Source organism: Ahaetulla prasina, chromosome 9 (assembly GCF_028640845.1).
Source record: "Ahaetulla prasina isolate Xishuangbanna chromosome 9, ASM2864084v1, whole genome shotgun sequence".
Taxonomy (NCBI): Eukaryota; Metazoa; Chordata; class Lepidosauria; order Squamata; family Colubridae; genus Ahaetulla; species Ahaetulla prasina.
Genome location: NC_080547.1, coordinates 549,464 through 572,031, shown reverse-complemented (window position 1 = coordinate 572,031; position 22,568 = coordinate 549,464). Strand labels below are relative to the sequence as shown.

The following is a 22,568-nucleotide window of genomic DNA, read 5'->3' as shown; positions in this document are numbered from 1 at the left end:
CGACAGTTCATAATACTTAGCATGTACTTCAGGTTATAAAGTACTTCTGCTTGATTTAGGCAATCCTCACAACAGACCGGTTAGGTAGGTCAACCTGTTGCAGATTTCAGCCTGAGGCTAAGGAAGGGGACAAACTTACAGGAAACTTTCAAAACAGAGGCCTTTCCAGATTGTGCTTGCTTTACCATTGCCATTCCTTCCAGCCAGCCTCCCCTTAAAGTGCCAAATTGTTTGCTGAGCAGGATTTACTTGTAAGCAAATGGTACACAATGGTGATGCATTGTGTAGCTCTTTATTTATTTCACATGTTCTGACTCAATGGAGTAACCTAGATATTTCAAAACAATCACTTAGGCAATAATCAGCCAGCTAGTGCAATCTGAAACTCCATCTGAGGCCAAAGGAGAAATAAAACCACGGTGGAAAACAGGAATGCCTACAAAGGGAGGAACAAAAAAGCCGAGCTCTGGCTAAACTCTTGCACAAATAAAAGAGGGAACTCTTTGTTGGTGCGATTTGACTCATGATTGTTTCATGATTACATCACATGACATAATCATGAAATAATTGTGATGTAATCATATGATAGGATTATACTGTTATGCAATCAGGATTAATTTATGATTATATCGCAATGGAAAAAAGACACTAAAATCTTAAAGTGTAGAGAAGAGCAACAAAGATTATTAGAGAGCTGGAGGCTAAAAGCTACGGAAGAGCAGTTGCAGGAACTGGAAAAATCTAGTTTAATGAAAAGAAGGGCTGGGGGTGACATTTTATTTATTTAATTTTATTTGTCAAGCATATATAAGAGAACAAATAAAAATATTAACATGATCATGAACACATGAAATGGATATGAATAAAAAGGGACATTGGGACGGGGATGGTAGGCATGTTGGTGTGCTTATGCACGCCCTGACATGATAGCAGCCCCACCCGCACCTTCCCGTCGTGGCTTTTCTCCTCCCCCCGCCCCCGGTCAACCTCCGTTAATCAGAACGAGAATGAGCTGGAAGGGACCTTGGAGGTCTTCTAGTCGAACCCCCTCCTCTATACCAGCCCAGACAAAAGGCTGAACAGTCTCTTCTTAAAAGCCTGCAGCGATGGAGACCCCACCACTTCTGGGGGGAAGCCGTCCACGGGCCAATCGTTCTCGGGAGCTTCTATCGGGCTTCTGTTCCCGGCCGAGAGTAAACCTCCCCGGCCCACCTTTGACCGCGCAGCGCCCCCTCCCCGGCATCACCTGGCTCTGGCGGAGGGGGCGGGGCGGGCATTCGGGGCGGGGCTGGCCCGCAGCCGGGGCGGGGCTCGTGCAGGCCGGCCTCTGCAGCGCCGGCTCGGTCCGCGGGGCAGGAGGGGCGTGTTGGGGGGGGGTCTCCGCTGCGCTCCCCGTCCGGCATGGCGGAGGCTCAGCAGCTGCGGGTGCAGGAGGCCATCGACAGCATGGTGCAGGGCCTGGAGCGGGAGCACATCCGCAAGATGCAGGTCGGGCGGACGGACGGGCGGGCGGGCGCGGCTCTTCCGGGGAGAGCGGGCCGCCGGCCGAGCGCTGGCGCCGGGCAAGAGGCCGGGCCGGGGCCCCGCGGCGCTCCCTCCCGTCCCTCGGTCCTTGCGGGGCGGTCGGGGGTGGCGGCTGCCTGTCCTTGCGAGGCCTGACCGGAGCTTCCTCCCTGCAGGGCCTGATGTTCCGCTGCAGCGCCACGTGCTGCGAGAACCAGCGGGCCTCCATGCAGCAGGTGCACCAGTGCATCGAGCGCTGCCACGCGCCGCTGGCCCAGGCCCAGGCCCTGGTCACCCAGGAGCTGGAGCGCTTCCAGGTGAGCAGCAGGCCGGGCCGAAGGGTCTCCGGCCGCCGCAGCCAGAGACCGTCCGGGTCCAGAAAGCTCTCCCTCCCCTTTCCTAGCTCTCATCAGTCTGGCCCTTCAATCCCATGCTCCTGGGCCAGGCGTTTAATGGGGGTTGAAGCTCTGGGTTGTTTTTTTGTTTCGCTGTCAGAGCTTCGTCTGGGCTGCCCTCTTGACTTACTCTTCCTTTTTCTGGGCATCCCTGCCTTAGAAGCAGCCCTGCTGAATTAAGGGGTGGCGGCAGAATCATTTGCATCATTTGGGCCGCACCCCAAAGGTCCCCCAACCCTGAATTCCTGTCCTTTTAGGAATCCGGGATCAGCGGCTCTTCCTGTTGCGTGAGGAGACGCTCCTCTGCTGTGCTCCCCAGTACCCACCTCTGGTTCTCCCCCACAGAGCCGCCTCTCCCGCTGCACAATGCACTGCAACGACAAAGCCAAGGATGCCTTGGACTCAGGGACCAAAGAATCGCAGGTGAAGCTGCAGCTGGAGAACTGTGTGATGAAGTGTGTGGATGACCATGTTCATCTCATCCCCAGCATGACCAAGAAGATGAAGGAGAGCTTGGCCGGCATCGCTCAGTAGTCCTACCCCTGCACACAAACCCAGGTCTGGCTAGGAAGGGTGCCATGAACTCGATGAAACTGGGAAACAAAAGTGGGGATAGGTCAGGCGCTTTTTTTGGGGCAGGGTGGGCCAGGATGCACCCGGCCTTGTGGAAGGAAGGAAGAAAGGTTGTCAGAATGGGAAACGGGTGGTTGGGTTTTCCCTGGCTCATGGATATGTTCACAAGCCCAGGGAATTTCCCTGCCTTGTTTTGACCCACTCTCCTCATCCTTGTGGTGATAATGGGGAAGGAGAGGCGAGAAGGTGCTTCCTTATCAACCCTAAAGTTTGCTCACCTGTTGTCTTAGAGCAGATTCACTTGGAACCGTTAAAATTAATACCTCTGGTGCTGTATAAAGACACAAAATGGCTATTCCTACAATCCTGCTGGCTGTTTGTTCTGGGTCTTGTGGTGTAATTGAGTGACAGAAGATACAATATTAAACCTTTTGAATTCTCCAGAGCTGCTGGGAGCTTCTATTTGTGCTTTCATCCAAATCAGGCAGGTTTTTTTCTTCTTTGTCCAGGCAGCAGATATGGATGTGTGTGCCTTAATAACGTCCTGAGTAGGGGAAAATGCACTTGTGTGCATATCCAAGTCTGGGCCAGATCTAAGCAGAGGTTTTGTCACTGGCAGCCGGCATGTTTTGCCACCCACTCATGACAAGGGATTCAAGCGGGAAAGGAGCCAAAGAACCTGGAAAGCTGTGCTACTTAAGTTTGCCGAGTGAATCAGAAATGAAGATTGAAAAGGGGTTTAAAAATGCGACATCAAAATGAACTTTGCTGTCAAAATATGTGAGGTCTTCTTAGTCGCTCTCAAACAAATGTTTATTAAATTCTTAAAATATTGTAGTTTCACATTATTTGCATTTGGTCTGTGTTAATTTCAGTATGGAGAATTTCTGTATTTGGCCGAGTAACCTTATTGGCTACTCTCAGGGTTTCTTACTTGGAAAAGTGAGCTGGAAAGAATGGTTCCTTCTCTTCATTGCTGGATGTGAGGGCAGAATAAATAGGGGTAGTGCATATATGAGGAAAGGAAATGCCGGTGAGTGATTGGCAAAAGGGATTATTCCACTTTTTAATGGAGTGAATTGTCATGATGCTTAAGGCCTTGTGACCTAGAATAGTTCCACAGATTGTGAAGGGGCAAGAAAGTCAGGTGTGGAAATAGAGCTGCATTACCAACACAGGGAGCGGACTTTCTCTCACCGAAGTCAATTTGCTGACCTAGGGATGGCCATGGCACACACCCTTAAGGGCTCCAGCATTCCTTAACTTTAGCTCTTATCTGTTACTTCTTTGCTGTAGAGTCGAATGGTAGCTCAGCTCTGGCTGAATGGAAAAGAAACTTGGCTGGATTTGGGGGAAGACACTGAATTTCCTCCCCTGAGGCTGCAAAAAAAAACAGGGAATGCTGGTGACTCCACTAAACTTTCAGTGATCCATATTTCAGGATAAAAATATACCTAAATGCTTCACAGTCACAAAAAGTAAATGGTCTGTCTGTGCAGAAGAACATGTTTATTTAATGCACATCCTATTTCTCTGGTCCAATCAATCTGCAGTGATCTCTGGAAATTCAAGATAATTCCATGAGTCAGCATTGCATTACTGATAGCTGTCTTAAGTACTGTGCAGATTGCCTAGAGTTGAACAATTGTGCACTGCTCCAATCCACAATGGATCCATAATCCAGAGAACCTTTGGATGTTGGGGTTGCTGCTTGGGAATCTTGTGACTTGCTAGTAAAATAGAAATTTATTACTTACAAGTTGGAAAAATACTGATCAGCAATCAGCTTAAGATCCCAATGTTGATTTCAAGAAAAAATGGCCATCCCTGTTTTTTCCATTTCTTTGAATATAAATTATTTTCTAAAGATGTAACATAACATAACATAACATCAGAGTTGGAAGGGACCTTGGAGGCCTTCCAGTCCAACCCCCTGCCCAGGCAGGAAACTCTACACCATCTCAGTCAGATGGTTATCCAACATTTTCTTAAAAATTTCCAGTGTTGGAGCATTCACAACTTCTGCAGGCAAGTCGTTCCACTGATTAATTGTTCTAACTGTCAGGAAATTTCTCCTTAGTTCTAAGTTGCTTCTTTCCTTGATCAGTTTCCACCCATTGCTTCTTGTTCTACCCTCAGGTGCTCTGGAGAACAGCCCAACTCCCACTTCTCTGTGGCAGCCCCTGAGATATTGGAACACTGCTATCATGTCTCCCTAGTCCTTCTTTTGTTAAACTAGACATACCCAGTTCCTGCAACCGTTCTTCATATGTTTTATCCTCCAGTCCCTAATAATCTTTGTTGCTCTTCTCTGCACTCTTTCTAGAGTCTCAACATCTTTTTTACATCGTGGCGACCAAAACTGGATGCAATATTCCAAGTGTGGCCTTACCAAGGCATTATAAAGTGGTACTAGCACTTCACGTGATCTTGATTCTATCCCTCTGTTTATGCAGCCCAGAACTGTGTTGGCTTTTTTAACAGCTGCTGCACTGCTGGCTCATATCTAGATGGTTATCCACTAGGACTCCAAGATCCCTCTCACAGGTACTACTATTGAGCAAGCTACCACATATACGGTACTGGTGCATTTTGTTTTTGGCCTAAATGTAGAACCTTACTTTTTCACTGTTGAATTTCATTTTGTTAGATAGCGCCCAATGTTCAAGTCTGTCAAGATCTTTCTGTAACTTGAGCCTATCTTCTGGAGTGTTAGCTATTCCTGCCAGCTTGGTGTCATCTGCAAATTTGATGAGTTCCCCATCTATCCCTCGTCCAAGTCATTGATGAAGATGTTGAAGAGTACTGGGCCTAAAACAGAGCCTTGGGGTACTCCACTGCATACTTCCCTCCATGTGGATGTAGTTCCGTTGAGGACTACACGTTGAGTGCGGTTGGTCAGCCAGTTACGAATCCATCTGGTGGTGGTGCTGTCTAACCCACATTTTCTACTTTATCTAGTAGTAGGTTATGGTCTACTTTATCAAATGCTTTACTGAAGTCCAAGTAAATTATATCAACAGCATTCCTCTGGTCTACTAATTTTGTCATTTTGTCAAAGAATGCGATAAGATTAGTCTGGCATGATCTGTTTTGACAAACCCATGTTGGCTTTTGGTTATTACTTTGTTTGCTTCTAGGTGTTTGATTCGTTGCTTGATTATCTTTTCCAGAATCTTCCCGGTATTGAGGTCAGACTGATAGGTCTGTAGTTTCCTGGATCTGTTTTTTCCTTTTTGAAGATGGGAACTACATCAGCTCTTTTCCAGTCCTCTGGCAGCTCCCTGTGCTCCAGGATCTTTGAAAGATATAGTTCAGTGGTTCTGAGATCACGTCTGCCAGTTCCTTCAGAACCTTGGGGTGTAATCCATCCGGTCCTGGTGATTTGAACTCGTCTAGGGTAGACAGGTGTTCACTTACCATTTTCTTCCCTATTTTAACTTGTGTTTCTAATCTGTTTTTGTAGTGCTGTTTTTGATAGGTTGGATTGTTTTTCCTTTTGTGTAAAGACAGATGCAAATAATGAATTAAGCCATTCCAATTTCTCCTGCTACTCATCACTTCCATGCCATTTTCTCCCGTTAGTGGACCAGTCATTTCCTTGACTTTTTCTTGTTTTTAACATGTTGGAAGAAGCTTTTTTATTATTTTTACTTTTGTCGCTAGCCTTTGTTCATTGTGAGCCTTAGCTTTCCTCACTTCATCTTTACAGGCTCGGGCTGTTGCTGATATTCTGCCTTAGTTATTTGCCCCTCTTTCCACTTTTTATATTTGTCCTTTTGTCTTTCAATTTGTCAGATAGTTCTTTATGCATCCATGCTGGTTTCTTTTGTGATCTACTATTTTCTTCTTCATTGGTATTGTGTTAGACTGTGCTTTTATAATCTCACTTTTCAAAATTTCCCAAGCTTCTTGAGTTGTTTTCCCCTGAGTTCTCATCCATTGAATCCTTCTCAAGATCTCTCTAAGTTTATTGAAATTAGCTCTCTTAAAGTCCAAGACTCTAGTTTGACTTTGTTCTACTACTTGTATTTGCTTAATGTTGAATTCCAATATTGCGTGGTCACTTGCCCCAAGGTTCCTGTAGCTTCAACACCTTCTATCATTTCATCTCTGTTAGTGAGAATTAAGTCCAATATGGCTGATCCCTTATGCCTTCTCTATTTTTGGGAAACAAAGTTGTCTGCTAGGTTTGTTAGGAACCTGTTGGATCTTCCACTTGGTGCAGAGTTTGTTTCCCAGTTGATGTCAGGGTAGTTAAAATCCCCATTACTACTGTGATGTGCTTCCTACATACCTTAGTTAGCTGACTAGCAAAAGTTCATCTACTTCCTCTGTTTGGTTGGGTGGCCTATAGTATAGACCTATGGCAATATCGTTTTCACCCTTTTATATTGACCCAAATACATTCAAGATGATTTTCATCATTGTTGTGCTTTATTTCTGTACAGATGTAGTTATTTCTTATATATAGTGCAACTCCACCTCCTCTTTTATTTGGTCTATTTCTTTTAAATAATTTATATCCCTCTAGCTGTATGTTCCATTTGTCAGTTTCATCCAAATCAGGCAGGTTTTTTCTTCTTTGTCCAGGCAGCAGATATGGATGTGTGTGCCTTAATAACGTCCTGAGTAGGGGAAAATGCACTTGTGTGCATATCCAAGTCTGGGCCAGATCTAAGCAGAGGTTTTGTCACTGGCAGCCGGCATGTTTTGCCACCCACTCATGACAAAGTTCAAGCGGGAAAGGAGCCAAAGAACCTGGAAAGCTGTGCTACTTAAGTTTGCCGAGTGAATCAGAAATGAAGATTGAAAAGGGGTTTAAAAATGCGACATCAAAATGAACTTTGCTGTCAAAATATGTGAGGTCTTCTTAGTCGCTCTCAAACAAATGTTTATTAAATTCTTAAAATATTGTAGTTTCACATTATTTGCATTTGGTCTGTGTTAATTTCAGTATGGAGAATTTCTGTATTTGGCCGAGTAACCTTATTGGCTACTCTCAGGGTTTCTTACTTGGAAAAGTGAGCTGGAAAGAATGGTTCCTTCTCTTCATTGCTGGATGTGAGGGCAGAATAAATAGGGGTAGTGCATATATGAGGAAATGCCGGTGAGTGATTGGCAAAAGGGATTATTCCACTTTTTAATGGAGTGAATTGTCATGATGCTTAAGGCCTTGTGACCTAGAATAGTTCCGCAGATTGTGAAGGGGCAAGAAAGTCAGGTGTGGAAATAGAGCTGCATTACCAACACAGGGAGCGGACTTTCTCTCACTGAAGTCAATTTGCTGACCTAGGGATGGCCATGGCACACACCCTTAAGGGTTCCAGCATTCCTTAACTTTAGCTCTTATCTGTTACTTCTTTGCTGTAGAGTCGAATGGTAGCTCAGCTCTGGCTGAATGGAAAAGAAACTTGGCTGGATTTGGGGGAAGACACTGAATTTCCTCCCCTGAGGCTGCAAAAAAAAAAAAAAAACAGGGAATGCTGGTGACTCCACTAAACTTTCAGTGATCCATATTTCAGGATAAAAATATACCTAAATGCTTCACAGTCACAAAAAGTAAATGGTCTGTCTGTGCAGAAGAACATGTTTATTTAATGCACATCCTATTTCTCTGGTCCAATCAATCTGCAGTGATCTCTGGAAATTCAAGATAATTCCATGAGTCAGCATTGCATTACTGATAGCTGTCTTAAGTACTGTGCAGATTGCCTAGAGTTGAACAATTGTGCACTGCTCCAATCCACAATGGATCCATAATCCAGAGAACCTTTGGATGTTGGGGTTGCTGCTTGGGAATCTTGTGACTTGCTAGTAAAATAGAAATTTATTACTTACAAGTTGGAAAAATATGGATCAGCAATCAGCTTAAGATCCCAATGTTGATTTCAAGAAAAAATGGCCATCCCTGTTTTTTCCATTTCTTTGAATATAAATTATTTTCTAAAGATGTGATTAAATACATTTTAAATGATTAAACTATTGTTGCCTGAATTTTCTATGGGCTGCATTCTGAATTATTTCAGCAATTTCTAGATTACTATAAAATGAATTCAACCCTGATGATGTTGGGAAACCTCGTAAAGTGTCCAGTGACTTCCAAGTCATACCCTTGCACAGCTGTTAGGGCAGGAAGTGGCTCACCACGGCTTCCAGGATATTTTTCCACAAGGGCTCTGTAACCACCTCCGTTCAGGTACTAGCCTGGTCAGATCCTTTCTGGGGATCAGCCTAGATGTTCCAACCTCTTAGTGGATTGCAACCTAGTGCTGAAGAAACTCATTCAGGTACTAGCCTGGTCAGATCCTTTCTGGGGATCAGCCTAGATGTTCCAGCCTCTTAGTGGATTGCAACCTAGTGCTGAAGAAACTCAGAGAGTATTGAATAGGTCTGAGATACATTTTTTTTGTTAAAGCACGAATTATTTAATATGGTACGGGAGGTAGCAGAGGCTAACCTAAAGGACTGTTTATATACCGATAGCTAGGCGGGGTTAGCACACCAAATAATTGAATGAATATAGCATAATCTGATTTGGTGTGTACACACATGTAAAATAAAAATATGAAATAATGAAAAAATAAAAATACATCAATATTATAAAAAGATGGATGGGTGAAGAACAGAGAGCAAAGGGTGGGAAAGAATGGAGTCTACCATCAATTCAGCAGCCACCTCCCCCATTGGGTCCTAAGTGTTTCAGTGCATTTCTTTTGCCTCAACATTTTTTAATGTCTTAACAAGAATTTATTCTGGATTTACGAAGAGGTAATTGATGCCATTTTAGCTTCGTTTAGCCTGAGTGAATAGAATAGAATTTTTTATTGTCCAAGTGTGATTGGACACACAAGGAATTTGTCTTTGGTGCATATGCTCTCAGTGTACATAAAAGAAAAGTGTCTGTTCCTTCCTACCAATGGGAGGCCAGCCCTGTTTTGCTTTCCCATCATGAATTCTCTGGTGGAGAAGACACGGCGGCGTTGGGTTCCCTCCACACCCTGTAACTGGTGATCATTTCTGGCCCTTTCAAGGGGAAGGAAATGCAGCCCTGCCTAGAGGAAGCCTCCGAGAGAGACTCTTCCCCCAACGGAGCCCGAGGGATCCCGGAGGGGAAACCACCAGGTGAGCTTCCAAGGCTTCGAGCTAAAACTCCTCCCGTGCCTCGTTATATGACGTGGCGGAGAGAAGCTCCGAAAATGCCGGGTGGTCTGGCTCGTTCCGAGGCAGCTGCCCTGCCACTCCCAGCGGCCGAGCGTAAAATACGGCGGAGGACCCGGACGAGCAACGGGAGCGGCTTTTCCGCGCGCAGAGGCACGTGGCGCGGGAGACGCGGGCGCCATCGCACGACTTAAAAAAGAAGGCGGGGTGCTCGGTGATTGGTCGCTGGGATCGGATGACCCCGCCCCTTCGTGAGCCTTTGGGCGAACTCCGGGTTAGTCGGCTCGGTTGCGCATGCGTCTGAGGCGCCTGGTGATTGGGCGGTTAAGTGCGCGCCGTGGTGACGTCTCAGCGCGGCAGAGACGGCCGGCAGACGCTTCGCGAGGCGGTCGTCTCGGAGGAGGCAGGATGAGTAAAGCGCACCCGCCGGAGCTGAAGAAGTGAGTGCGCGCCGCGGGGCAGCGTCGGGGCGCTCCGCTCGGAGGCACCGCGGGGCGGGGGCGCGGCGGCCAGAGAAACCAGCGGAAGGGCCTAGCGGGCGGCAGGAGCCCGTCGTAAGGCCACTCTTCGGCCCGTCATGCACTGCGCGGCGTGTGGCCATAGAGCCACTTTTCTAGAGGTGCCTTCCTCGACCCACGTGCCCGTTCCTTCTGGGCCTGCAGGCGCTCTGGGTAGCCCACAGATAAGTTTTTCCTTTTATGTAAAAATAGGTGCAAATAATGAATTAAGCCATTCCAATTTCTCCCTGCTACTCATCACTTCCATGCCATTTTCTCCCGTTAGTGGACCAGTCATTTCCTTGACTTTTTTCTTGTTTTTTACTTGTTGAAAGAAGCCTTTTTTTTGTTATTTTTGTCATTTTTTGCAAGTCTTAGTTCATCCTGAACCTTCTTAGCCTTACCTCATAGGGTAGCTATGAGTGGCCATGCAGCCTTTCCCCGTTGACAATGAACCTCTTGATTTGTGGCTCATTGCTGCCCAATATGGAGAGAGGCTTACAACTACAGGGTTAAAGCAGCATGAAGTTGAAAGAGAAAAATCATAGCCTCACACAAACGGCAGCCCTAAAAAAGCCTTGTGAGGCTAGCAGATGTATTATCGTTTTAAAGGCTGTGAACCTGCACATTTCTTCTATTGAGATGAAACCAGTTAATTTCTCTTTTATTATGGACTTGACTTCCATGAGGCTTATTTCCTGTGTTTTGATTTTTCAGGTTTATGGACAAGAAGCTATCATGTAAGTAAACTGATTGTTTTAAAGATCCTGTTTTGCAAGGAAAAAAACTCTACAATTTATTTCTTGTCTGCTTATCTTGTGTAAATAATTTTCCTACGAGGTGCTCACTTCCCCTTATTTTCTTTATTTGTTTCATCAGTTTCAGTACTTGTCCAGATACTGTTTCATTAATTTTGTATTGATTTACATAATTCATTAATGGTTTAGTCTCCCTATATCTGTTTCTCTGTATCTGTGTCCAGTTATGGTCCCTATAATGCAAAAATGCAGAGAAGAGTAACAAAGGTGATAAAGAGTCTGGAGGCTAAATCATATGATGAAATCATATGTTGCTCGCTATGTCTAGTGGGCTGGAACCCATTATTGGAATACACAACCAGAAGGAAATAAATTGTTGAAAAGAAACAAGCCCAACTCAAAAAGAGGGGGAGGATGTGCATTGTATGCAAAGAATTACAGAAATACATAATACTTGTATTGAATGTGTTAATGCTGCTGAAGAGATCTTAGAATGCATGCTTCAGTTCACCAAACAGGAGGGAATGAACAGCAGGAAAAAATCCACAAGTACTTGCAGTCTCGGTGAATGTGGTCTGTCTTGTGAGTTACTGTTGAACCTCTGCATGAAATAGCAAATGACATTCAGATACTAGCGTTGTTTCATACTTGCCTATAGCTTGTGCTAAGTATACATGTAACTCTTAATAGTGAAGGAGATGGTGACAGAATTGATTGTGTCTCCTGGGGCGTCTTTGTTCACTGAATACAACTTTGGTTTAAAAGAACTGATTGAATGAAAACTGTTGGAAGCTTTATGTGCCAATTTCTTGTGCCTTAGTTGTAACTTGCTGTCTGTTCTTTGCAGTAAAACTAAATGGAGGTCGGCATGTTCAAGGGATATTAAGAGGTTTTGATCCATTCATGAATTTGGTGATAGATGAGTGTGTGGAAATGGCACCTGGTGGACAACAGAACAACATAGGGATGGTGGTAAGCAAAAATGAATTAAGTTATAAGAACTGTTGAAGCTGTTTTGCCAGGGAAGGGAATGTTAAGTTGTTGCATTCTGTCATGGTACAGCACAATATATACTCTTTCATGAACTTATTCAAGAGCTGAATAGAGTTGCAATATAAATCAACATGTGTTGATTCTAGTAGTAAAGAAGCAATTATCATTTGCATTTTATGATTTAGGTCACAACTTTCAAATTCTCCTTCAGGCACTTTTGACACTTAAGAACCTAGTACCTTTGTCAGTACTCTCAGATTGGGGACACCAGAAACATTCAACAAATGCTGTCCCAGTGGAGCAAAAATACTCCTATGAAAGACTAAGCAATCCATCATGGAACTTTATGGATTACAGTTGTAGAACAGTTCTCCATATCAGCTGCCTTTAGCCATCTTGAAACTATTTTCCCCCTTCAAATTCATTCTTAGGTATGCTAATTATTTGTTCTGATTTCTAGGTAATACGAGGAAACAGCATCATTATGCTAGAAGCCCTGGAACGAGTATAAAAAATGAAGTACTGGCTATTACTACAGCGTGGGCAATTTTTATTGTTGGTTCTACAGGAGCATTCCATGTTTACATTTTTTTAAAAAATAAATTCTTAAAAATTGGTAAAACTTGCTTCACAACTTTGAAAAATTAATTTGGAAATATATGAAATTTGAAAAATTGACATAAAACCAGAGGTGGGTTCCACTTACCTTTACTACCTGTTTGAAATGGGAGCACGCGCGAGGGCACCTCTGCACATGCGCAGATCATCCGTGATGACATAATGGCAGGTGGCAGAGCCTCCCACCTCCCACCGGTTTTACTACCCGTTCTACAGAACTGGACCGAACTGGGGGCAACCCACCATTGCATAAAAACCATGTACAGGAATGGAGATAGGATAATATTAGTGTTCCACGTACTTGGCCTAATAAACAAGTGAACAAAACAATTCCAAACAAGTTGAATGAGAAATGAACTTATGCTGGCAATGGTGATAAGCCAGCATTCTGAACATTTAAGATCCTGCTTTATGACTTTTGAGAAGTTCTTGATTTATGACCACTTGTTAAACAATCATTTTGAAATTACAACTGGGAAAGGGGCTGTCATAAAATGTTTTGCTCCAGTAGTGCGATTGCGATCTGGGTGTCAGCAACCTGGTCACACAACCATTGCCGAGCACCCCACAATCATGTGATTGCCACTTGCAGTCTTCTCTGCCGGCTTCCTCAGAAAGTCAGTGGGGAAACTGGCTGCGAAAATTGCACGCTGCCAGGAAATTCCTGGCAGGCAGTCCTTTGGCAGTGAAAGGGCCGCCTGCTGGAAGGATGTTTGGTTTTGTTACCTCCCGAAGATCTGAACTCTGTTTCTGCTGAGGAGCTCCCCTCAGTGCATGGAAGGGAGAGGAACTCCTGCGAAGGAAACGGAGGTCCCTTAAGGTCCAATCTCTGCAGCCGACCAAAACCGTTCTGTCTTGTGCAGAGAGATGAACTTTTGTGGCAGGCTCTGGGAACAGCTCAGCTCTTTGGGAGCCCAGCTTTGTCTCTGGCTCTAGGCATACAAGTTCCCTTCCATGCATCAGAGACCTACCTGCCCTTCTTTTGCCAGGTAGCTCTTCCTCTGTCTGCTTGACAACCTGTATAATCACTTAATGATTGCAGCTAATTAGAGCCAGGATTGCGGTCATTGAGCAAAGCGATCACTTGGGTGTCTTGCTTAATGACCATTTCGCTCAACAACTGAGGATCTGGTCCTCCCAATTGTGGCCATAATTCAACTCAAACCTCCCATAATGTAACCCTCTGGTTTTATCGGTGTGACATCTTTCTAGAATTCTCCATTGCAGATCCTTAGCCACGCATTTGTAAAAAGCAGAACAGTACCACAAGAATGAGTTCCTCCCACTTTTAATAAAGTTAGAAAGTTTACCTAACCTGTTACCTGTAAATTGCTGCTAGCCAGTTCTCTGCCTAACACAATCACGAGTGGATGGCACCAGCAGTTCACAGAACCATACACCTGGTAGCTGAGGTATGTTTTTTTCCTACTGCTTTTAGGTAAAAAGAAAAGCCACTTGCCAGTACAATTTTCCTGACTGCCTGAATAAGCATAAAATAATTGTTATAAGAATAACCATAAGATAATTTTGATTAATCCTTCTCTCCATTTTATAAATACTTTATTTTCCTCTCTCTCAAGCTATATTTTTTAATATGAAGTTTGGTCTAGTGGTGAAGGCACCAGGCCAGAAACAGGACTGCGAGTTTCAGTCCTGACACGAAAACTGGCTGGTCCCCCCGTCCACAGCAAGGGGTTCAAGCAACAAGCCAGTATCAGTTCCTGTCACAACCAAATGGCTCGGTTGGTCTGCTATTTATATGTGGAAAGAGTTTGCGAAAAGCAATCCTGAATGTCCAATTTCCTCCTCCTTCAAAAAAAAGAAGGGGCTTATTCAGAACTGATACCTCATCGTTTCAATGCCTGGAGCAGCTGAATTCTCCTCTTACAAGTCCTTATTTCCATAAAGCTTTTAAAATATGAATTTTAAAGAGAATCACTTCAGTTATTTGAACAGCCCAATTCAGCGATTCAAATTGGGCATATTCATTTTCTTCTGTGTCATTCCCCATACTAATGGCTTCCAAGAATTGTAAAAATACCTTCCAATCAAAAGTAATGAATTGTTGGGAATCATTGTCTGCAAAACTAAGTACATGAAGTCTCTTGACAACTTTATCCAGTGGCTTTAAGAAACATTGCTATGTAAAATACCTAAGTTGTTAGACTGAAGGCTTTATTTAAGGTTTTTCTTGTGCCCCAAAGACTTATAACAAGTAACGTGATTTGCAAAAGAAATCCAGAAGATACAGTAGTTTTTAAAAGGCTGTTGCCCAGAATTCCCTTTAAACCTGTTTCCTTGGAGAACCAAGTAGGATTAACAGTGATGGTTGCAAACAGAAGCTTGAAACATTTTCAAACCCTTTCTTACCTCCCTAAAAATATTTTGGCCCTTGTAGGAATGTACTGAGCTCAAAGCTGCCCTAGTTGCTGCCAAGCAAAGTTATTTGAAGCTTAACGTTTTGGGCTGCAAATGGAGCATTTCAGAGTTCAGACATGTTGCGCACTCATATCCAACACCCAAGCTACATGGCAAGTTTCCCACACCCTTCGAAGCCTCCCCCCAATGCTTGTCATGCCAAGTCAAAGCTCTGTCTTGAGTCTCTCGTGCAAATCCTCTTGATCAATCCTATCCATCTTATTGTACCAATGATGGTGAGCCAAGAGGGCCGCATTTTTGGCAGAGATTGCGCTCATCTCCATGGCGCTGGCTGCCCATTCTATGGCGCTGACGTAATACATGTGGTCATGGAGAACGAAAGGGGGGCACTTCTGAGGGGGACTGTAGTGTGGGTAGGCCAACCACTTCCGTACTTCCACCAAGTCATAGGATGAGAAAAGCAGCTTCAGTTGCTCATCGGTCAGCAGCTGATGGGAGAACACTTTCCAGACAGGAGGGCCCAGGTGGTTGTCCTTCACCGGAGAAACCATCCCAAGGCTGCTGATGAACAGATGAGGATCTTCCATCGTGAAAATGGTCTGCAGGTTGAACCGAGAAGGATCCCGATAGCCAAAAAAAGAAGCATTGATGTGCCCGTGGACAAACGTTACCACTGTCTGATGGTAGGGAGCAGAGAAGTCGGGGATCCGTGGATCGAAGTTGCGGAAAGTTATGTTGGCGATTTGGCGCTGCAAAGGAGTAGCGATGAGGAGGATGTCGTAGACATCTGATGTTACTCCAGACGTAGAGTTGTAGGTAACCTCATATTGCTTTGTCAGACCACCTTTGAAACAACCAAAAGAAATTAAAGCAGCAGTTTTGACGTTACTGAGAGATTTTGGGGGTGTTTTCCCAATGTGAAAGAGTACAGGGTAGGCATTTTTGTGCTGGCAAGTTGCCTTTTTTCAGAGAGCAGCAGAATGCCAGGGCTGCACGATTCCCAAGCTTCTCCCGTTTCCCTCTCCAGCCACACTCAGACACCCCTTGGGATAACTTTCTCCATGTCCTGACCACCATCAGTATAACTGGTCCCTGGGCTCATTTCACTCTGAAGCAGTGACCCAATCAGGTAACCTGCCTGTCAAGGTTCATCATCTCCAAAATGGCATATGCTGACAGCCAAAGGGAGTTTTCTGTTCAATTACCTGGTCTCTGATGAAAATTCTTCCCAACAATCCAGGGTGGTTTGAAAGGAAGGAGTGGAATTCCCTCCATGTTGTGTTTGGGGGATGGCAACCCGCACGCCAGGCTGCTCTGTCTCAATCATCACATAGCTCCCTCTTCCCCACCTCTCTTCCAATCTGGGGCTGCCGCTTCTGAGTTTTGGCTCTGGGAAGGAGCTTTCCACGACCACCCTGTTCAAGGGGTGGCTCCTGATGTCCCACCCAACTTAGGCGGGATTTAAAATGATCTAATTGTTTAAAAATAGGGAGCTCGCCTGCAGCAAAGCCCCAACTTTCAGTGCCATCTCTTTTCCCAGCAATGACACTGGACTCGCCATCTTAAGACTGCAGACGCCCATCAACTCCAGCTCTTGTGGCCAAAGACAAGGGATTGGGGAAGGGACAGACCCAAACTTGGGGATTGGCCACTTCTTTTTTCAATCTTGCACAACTTTCACGCTTGATAAACGTATCTCATATTTTGCAAATGTGAAATAAATAACTAAATATAAGGCAACCACACCTGCACGGGGCTTCGGCCTTGTTTTTGCTTCTATGGAGATAACGGGACCAGAAATCAGCTGGGCTTTGGAAGTATACAGGAGGCCTGTACACACCAATTTATTGCCTCCTTCTATCGACCAAAGTCCTCCACTCGCTCCGGCCAAAGATACAGCTCCTGCAAAGAAGCAAAGTCCAAGAAAAAAATGGTCAGACACACCTAAACAAGACAGTAGCTGAGGCTAAAGTGATTCAGTGACAGGGTCAGAAATAAAACTAAGCCAAAAGCTTAAAAACTGCATTATGGCTTTAGAAAATATGTGAACCCAGCCACTGGACACTTGTGTTTATGACTTACTTATGAACAATCAAACCACTATGGCTTACTGAGTAATGTACAAAGCCAGCCATCCTATAATGCAAGAAGGGAAGTTTAAGTGTGATGTTCCATTTTCAACTGGCTCTGTCGTTTACTACCTTTCAAAGAAGTATGCAAAGTCCTGTCTGTTTCGGGGGGGGGGGTGTTTCCCCCATTCATTTTTTTTGTGTACAGGGATGTCCAGAAACGAAAGTTCCCCAAAATGTATGCCTGGTTCATTTTTCTTTCTTTTGTTCAATCTTGTCTGATTCTCAGAAACTATCTGGACAGGTCGCTGCAGTTTTCTTGGACAGGTTTTTCAAAAGTGGAGCAAGTTATGCAAGAAGCACAAGTGGCCGTCCAGTGGTGCAACACTAAATTTGCTACTTAGGAACAAAGAAGTGCCACTTACCTACGAAGCTGTTGATGCTGGCACTTTGCCCATAGTTGACTCGCATTATAGGAGTGACCATTTCGTTGATGAATGCCTGAGAAAATCTGGCCTTTTGCAGGGACTCATCGATGGTGTGGTTCAACATGTGAAGGAAGTCCGCCCCTCCAAGGGCATGGAGCAGGTTCTCAGGGCTGCTGAAGGCATAGTCGTGCGACTGGTACCGATAGATCCTGGACATCAAAGGGGGAGAGGGACGAACAGGCTAAGGATCTTGCAATGGTGAAAAATACATCAAGCAGTGGGACAACATATGCTCTCAATAATGAATATCTGAACTATTTTGAGTTGATGTTTCTGTCTTGTTTTTGAAGAAAACAAAATCAGAACTGCCGTTTATTATCCTTTGATAGGATCAAATAACATCTCCAAGTTGTGCTTTCGTCTCCCATCATCCCCCAGATGATGAAGACAGTAGAAATCCACCAGATTTGAGGCAGTTCTATCAAGGAGAGTCCTGATTGTGCCAAACCTCTTCCATCTGAGAATTAATGGAGGCCACTGTGCTTCTAGGAACCTTCAGTGCAGCATAGGTTTTACTGTAGCCTTCCCCAGATCTGTGCCTTGCAATAATCCTGTCTCTCACTCTGCAGGCAGTTCCTTTGACGCACCGTTAGTTCTAGAGAGAGAGTGCGCCTTTCCAAATCATGGCCAATCTATTCATCACAGGTCGACTCCAAGATGTAGGAACATGTCAGCAACAATTAAGGGAAATGGGAGACACCACAGATAAATTTCATATGTTGTTGCAAAGGATCTGAATACTTATGCCCAAGTGATATTTCAGTTTTTTTCTTTTTAATAAATTTACAGACATTTTAAAATTCTCTTTTCATTTTGTCATTATGGGGTACTGAGTGTCAATTAATGAGGAAAAAAATGAATTTCAGCAGTTGTAGAATCAGGTTGCGGCATAATAAAATTTACAAAAGTGAAGAAGGCAGAATACTTTCTGAATGCACTGTAGCTCATTAATCCTGCCGATAGTTTTTTTCCCCCTCACTAAGGAAATCCCTAGATGCAACCTCTTGTTATTACATGCTTTAATGCAGTAATTTTCAACCACAGCAACTTTTAAGATGCATGGGCTCCAACTCTTAGCATGCTGGCTGGGGAATTCTGGATTTCGAAATCTTAAAAAGTTGCTAAGGTTGAGAAATACTGTTTTAGGAAGTGATGACTGGCATTTATCTAATTGCTGGCTGCCAGTCAAACTTTTATTTTGTAGGCCATTGCCAGTTTTATCTGCTGTTGGTCTTTCCCTTAACTGCAAAGCTGGTTTTGTATCCAGCTCTTTTATTGAACATTCAGTGGCTTCGTTACTTTGTGCTCGTCTGTTTGCTATTAGAATCTTCTCTGAGCAACCAGAGGTTGTGTTTGAGATTTCAAAAGGTAAAGAAGCCTCCGAGTTAAGTTCAGCTCTTGGGGGCTTCGTAGCCTTGAAACTAGGAAGGGGGTGGCCAGCTTCCTCTTTGGGGTGTTCTTTGACTCGCCATTCTAGCCTGTAGTCTTGGCCACCCATCCAGGTACAAACCAGTTTGACTGTACTTTCGTTTCTGATCTAGAGCAATTCATGAAGCTTTGGTTGGTTGGTTGATTTAAACTAAGCCATTCTGTGGCCCTCTTCACAATTATGATATGATAAAGTAATACAGCAATTTGACAGCCAAGCAATTTCCTGGTCTTTTTCTTCTCCATGGCAGACTGAGGCCTTGCTTCCCAAAAATAGAAGGACCCAGGGAAAAGCAAAATGCTTTCCAGTGAGCATTAACTCAATTAAACCTGGTAACATGATCATCCTCACTCATCATGCCGTCCGATAAGAATTTGGAGGAGAGAAAACTTTTGGTGCAGAGGCTGTGCCATAGAGACCACAACGTCCCCTCCCCTCACCCTGCAGTCCTTTGCTTTGTGCAGCTCACCTCATAAACTTTTCAAGGACTTCCTCCACCCACATGTAGATCCGCAGGGGGTTCAGCCCGTAACGCCACAAGAGCTTCAGAAGAGTCCAGACATACCAGCCGCTCTCCTCAAAGACAAATTCCTCCCCATTGTAAATGCCCATGAGCCCATCTTGACTCTGAGGAACAGGAAGCCCTGCGGATTTAAAAGCAGAGATGGCAAGTTGAGAGAGAGGAGACCCACCCAATGCCCCAGGTCCTCCCTGCAGCCACTGGCCCTCAAGAACCACTCAGACTGGCCAAAAGAGAATCAGGATGCCTCCTTGGGTATTACTGGGACAAATACAAATTGTACGTCATTTCAAAAGAATTACGCTAAGACACGGAATGAAATTAAGGCGGACATATTAAGGTGGGAGAAATTTAAATCCTCAAAAGGGGGGGGGATTTCTGTGACAAAAATGATTGTTTTGCTTAAAATGATGTTTTTGTTTCAGTTAATATCTGTTTTGACAACTGAAGTACAATGCAAGCAACGGCAAAAAGATCTCTCTAAATTTGCATGGAAAGGAAAAAAAACTTGTCAAATACAACATTACAAGAGGCAAAGGGAAGGACGGGATTTACTGGATTTGAAATACATTTGGCAACTTGTTGTTTGCTTTGGATGAAAGAATGCCTATTGCTGAGAAATCAAAAGGGTTTTAGAAGGGCATCACCCGAGTTTGAATGCCATGGAATATTTAGGGTATGATCATTGAAGTTAGTATGGATTTTAAAGACCACTTTTATTAGTTGTTCCCAGTAGTGGGTTGCTACCGGTTTATTTATTTATTTATTTATTTAAATTTTGGTTCTCCCCAGTTTGCAAGAACTGGTAGTAAACATTTTGAGTAGTAAAAATTCTGCCTGGCCCTGCCCCCAATTTATTGCTGCCTTCCGACTCCCAGCTGATTGGCTAGAAGGAAAAAATCAAGACTCACTTGTCGAAGAAGAGAGAGAGAAAAACAAGATACCGTCCCTTTAAATTGAGAAGCCAAGAAGCCTCCCAACTGATCGGCTTGCTTCTCAGCCAGGATATCGCTTGGCAAAGAAGAAGGGGGGAAAAAAACGCTGTCATTTTAAATTGACAGAGCTGGAAGCTCCTTTCTGGGTCAGCTGAACAACAAATTGGATAAGAGGAGGAATTCTTATATGGTTCAATGTTTTTGAAGTTTTGGGGTTTGTGCAACATGGGCTTTGTGTTTCTAAAAAGGTTTGGGCAATTTCCATTGTGAAGTATCCTGTCTTGAATGAGTTTTCTGCCTGCTTGTAAATAGAGCCGAACTTCCGGCTTCCACTTTCTATGATCTCTAAGCACGCTGTTTTGTGCTCACAAAGTTTCCTTTATGCAGCTGGCAGGAATGTGGAATTCCAGGCAGGTTCCTTGCTAGCAGCTTGATTATTCCTTAATTATGTAGGATATTTTATTTGGGAAATGAAGAGGGGGGAGTTTGATTCCTTCCCAGAACAGATTAGTGGGGTGGGGAGGAAATGGGGGTTTTGAAGTAACCTTCCCCTAGGAGTGGGGAGGGAATGGGGATTTTAGGGTTGCTGTCAAACATCAGCCATAATACTAATGATCGTTTTGAACAATATGCAGGTTGTATTACATGAATGGCTATTTTATATGTGAAATTATGACTGAAACCTATATAGGTTCACACTGTCAGGAAGTTTGTCCTTAGTTTTAGGTTGCTTCTCTCTTTGTTGAGTTTCCATCCATTGCTTCTTGTTTTGCCTTCTGGTGCTTTGGAAAATACTTTGCCCCCCCACTTATTTCTAGCAGCCCCTTAAAAGCCTGTTGCCTATCACACTCTTGGACAAAGCATGTGAGCCATTTCCTCCTTTCAGTGCATCTATAGCAGAGGTCTCTAACCTTGGCCACTTTAAGACAGCAAAGCTGGCTGAGGAATTCTGGGAGTTGAAGTCCATAAGTCTTAAAGTGGTCATGTTTGGAGACCCCTGATCTATAGTATGTAGATAATAAAGTTGAAAAAAGGTGATCAACATTTTTGCAGAACTATAGATACCTTGAGGCTGGGTGTGGCAAGGAATGGCTGGGAGGGGCGGGGCCAGGGGAGGTACCCCTTGACATGAGAGACATTGGGTTGGCCACGCCTACCCAGTCACATGACCACCAAGCCACACCCACAAAATAATTTTTACGGTAGTAAAAAAAATTCAGAACCCCGCCCTGGTTGTTCCACATTAAGACTATGGATGTAAACCGAGGCTGTGCCCAAAAGCGCCTCCTCTGTGGATCTCAGCACAAGCATTTTACAGACAAGAAACCGGCAAAGACAAATGGTTAAGGTAGCAGGAGTAGTTAGCGAATGGGGCGGAATATGAAATTAAATCAAGAGAGCGATTCATGCATCACCCCAGGCTCCACGGCCCCCTTCCTCGGAGAGAGAGAGAGAGATGTGGGGGGGGACAGAGAGAGGGGGCCCCCCCTTCCTTCCGAGCAGAGGAGTTCCTTCTTGGGAGGGGGGGGGCGGAGACCGGGCCTCACCCAGTTCCTTGACGAAGTGCTTCATGTGGAGGTTGAGCGGGTGCAGGACGGAGCCCCCCGCCTCGTAGTCCCTGCCTTCCAGCTGGACGGTGGCCAGGCGGCCCCCCACCTCGCCCCGCTCGAAGACGTCGATGCGCGCCTCTCGGCCGAACTTCTGGCGCAGGAAATAGGCCGCCGAGGTGCCCCCGATGCCGGCCCCGATCACCCCTGCAAGAGGCAGCCGCCTGGTCGCTTCCTTCCTTCCAGGCCCCCCGGAGACCGCCGCCCCCCCGCGTCCTCCCCTCCGTCCCTCGGAAGCCCCCACGGCCCCGTCCGCGACCCTCCCCGCAACACCCCCCCCACCACCACAACCACCCTGCGAGGTAGGCCTGCCCGAGTCCCCGCCCGGCCCGGCCGCTACGGCCGGCCCGTCAGCGGCAGCCGGCAGCCCTGCCGAGCGAGGCCTTCGGGCCAGATCCCCCCCTTCCCGCGCGCCCGGCTACCGATGCGGGAGGGCGGCCGGCGGAGCTCCGGAGTCCCCGCGGCGTCCCCGCAGCAGCAGAGCAGCATCAGCATCAGCGGAGCCATGGCCGAAGGAGCGCGGCCGGACGCTTCCGCCCCTCTGGACCCGCCCCCACGCCCCGCCCCCCTTTGCTCCCTCGGTCCCCGTTTCCTGGCGTTCCGCAGGTGATGATGGATCGCCCGGAAGCCTGGGCTGTCTTTC

The 22,568-nt window shown here is 45.3% G+C and overlaps 3 protein-coding genes across 4 annotated transcripts; 2 read left to right on the top strand and 1 right to left on the bottom strand.

The window, feature by feature from the left end:
- Positions 1-1,314: 1,314 nt before the first annotated feature.
- On the top strand, positions 1,315-3,319 carry FAM136A (family with sequence similarity 136 member A). 2 transcript variants are annotated; one of them, XM_058194829.1, is made up of 4 exons: positions 1,328-1,488; positions 1,680-1,820; positions 2,244-2,456; positions 2,981-3,319. In XM_058194829.1, exons 1-3 carry the CDS (start codon positions 1,402-1,404, stop codon positions 2,430-2,432), a joined length of 417 nt encoding a protein of 138 aa, XP_058050812.1. In that variant the 5' UTR covers positions 1,328-1,401; the 3' UTR covers positions 2,433-2,456; positions 2,981-3,319. The 2 variants fall into 2 exon arrangements, with proteins under 2 accessions (XP_058050811.1, XP_058050812.1); XM_058194828.1 differs by having other exon boundaries at positions 1,315-1,488; positions 2,156-3,319.
- A 6,619-nt stretch (positions 3,320-9,938) lies between these two features.
- Positions 9,939-12,506, top strand: SNRPG (small nuclear ribonucleoprotein polypeptide G). The gene is made up of 4 exons (XM_058194897.1): positions 9,939-10,072; positions 10,847-10,869; positions 11,735-11,859; positions 12,341-12,506. The coding sequence occupies exons 1-4, from the start codon at positions 10,041-10,043 to the stop codon at positions 12,389-12,391; spliced, it is 231 nt and encodes a 76-aa protein (XP_058050880.1). The 5' UTR covers positions 9,939-10,040; the 3' UTR covers positions 12,392-12,506.
- Positions 12,507-13,770: 1,264 nt separating this feature from the next.
- Positions 13,771-22,495, bottom strand: PCYOX1 (prenylcysteine oxidase 1). Its single transcript, XM_058194882.1, has 6 exons — positions 22,348-22,495; positions 21,866-22,072; positions 19,333-19,507; positions 17,372-17,583; positions 16,624-16,779; positions 13,771-15,721 (listed from the first exon to the last, which is right to left on the bottom strand). Exons 1-6 carry the CDS (start codon positions 22,430-22,432, stop codon positions 15,081-15,083), a joined length of 1,476 nt encoding a protein of 491 aa, XP_058050865.1. The 5' UTR covers positions 22,433-22,495; the 3' UTR covers positions 13,771-15,080.
- Positions 22,496-22,568: the final 73 nt, after the last annotated feature.

What these genes read in the sequence shown, in the direction of transcription:
- PCYOX1 (XM_058194882.1), bottom strand. Translation starts at nt 22,432, where the DNA reads ATGGCTCCGCTGATGCTGATGCTGCTCTGCTGCTGCGGGGACGCCGCG. An exon ending in GCACTTCGTCAAGGAACTGG is followed by an intron (nt 19,508 to 21,865) that starts GTGAGGCCCGGT and finishes TTAAATCCGCAG; the next exon opens with GGCTTCCTGTTCCTCAGAGT. An exon ending in GTCCTTGAAAAGTTTATGAG is followed by an intron (nt 17,584 to 19,332) that starts GTGAGCTGCACA and finishes TTTGATGTCCAG; the next exon opens with GATCTATCGGTACCAGTCGC.
- SNRPG (XM_058194897.1), top strand. Translation starts at nt 10,041, where the DNA reads ATGAGTAAAGCGCACCCGCCGGAGCTGAAGAA. An exon ending in TATGGACAAGAAGCTATCAT is followed by an intron (nt 10,870 to 11,734) that starts GTAAGTAAACTG and finishes TGTTCTTTGCAG; the next exon opens with TAAAACTAAATGGAGGTCGG. An exon ending in AGAACAACATAGGGATGGTG is followed by an intron (nt 11,860 to 12,340) that starts GTAAGCAAAAAT and finishes TCTGATTTCTAG; the next exon opens with GTAATACGAGGAAACAGCAT.
- FAM136A (XM_058194828.1), top strand. Translation starts at nt 1,402, where the DNA reads ATGGCGGAGGCTCAGCAGCTGCGGGTGCAGGAGGCCATCGACAGCATG. An exon ending in AGCACATCCGCAAGATGCAG is followed by an intron (nt 1,489 to 1,679) that starts GTCGGGCGGACG and finishes TCCTCCCTGCAG; the next exon opens with GGCCTGATGTTCCGCTGCAG. An exon ending in AGGAGCTGGAGCGCTTCCAG is followed by an intron (nt 1,821 to 2,155) that starts GTGAGCAGCAGG and finishes CTGTCCTTTTAG; the next exon opens with GAATCCGGGATCAGCGGCTC.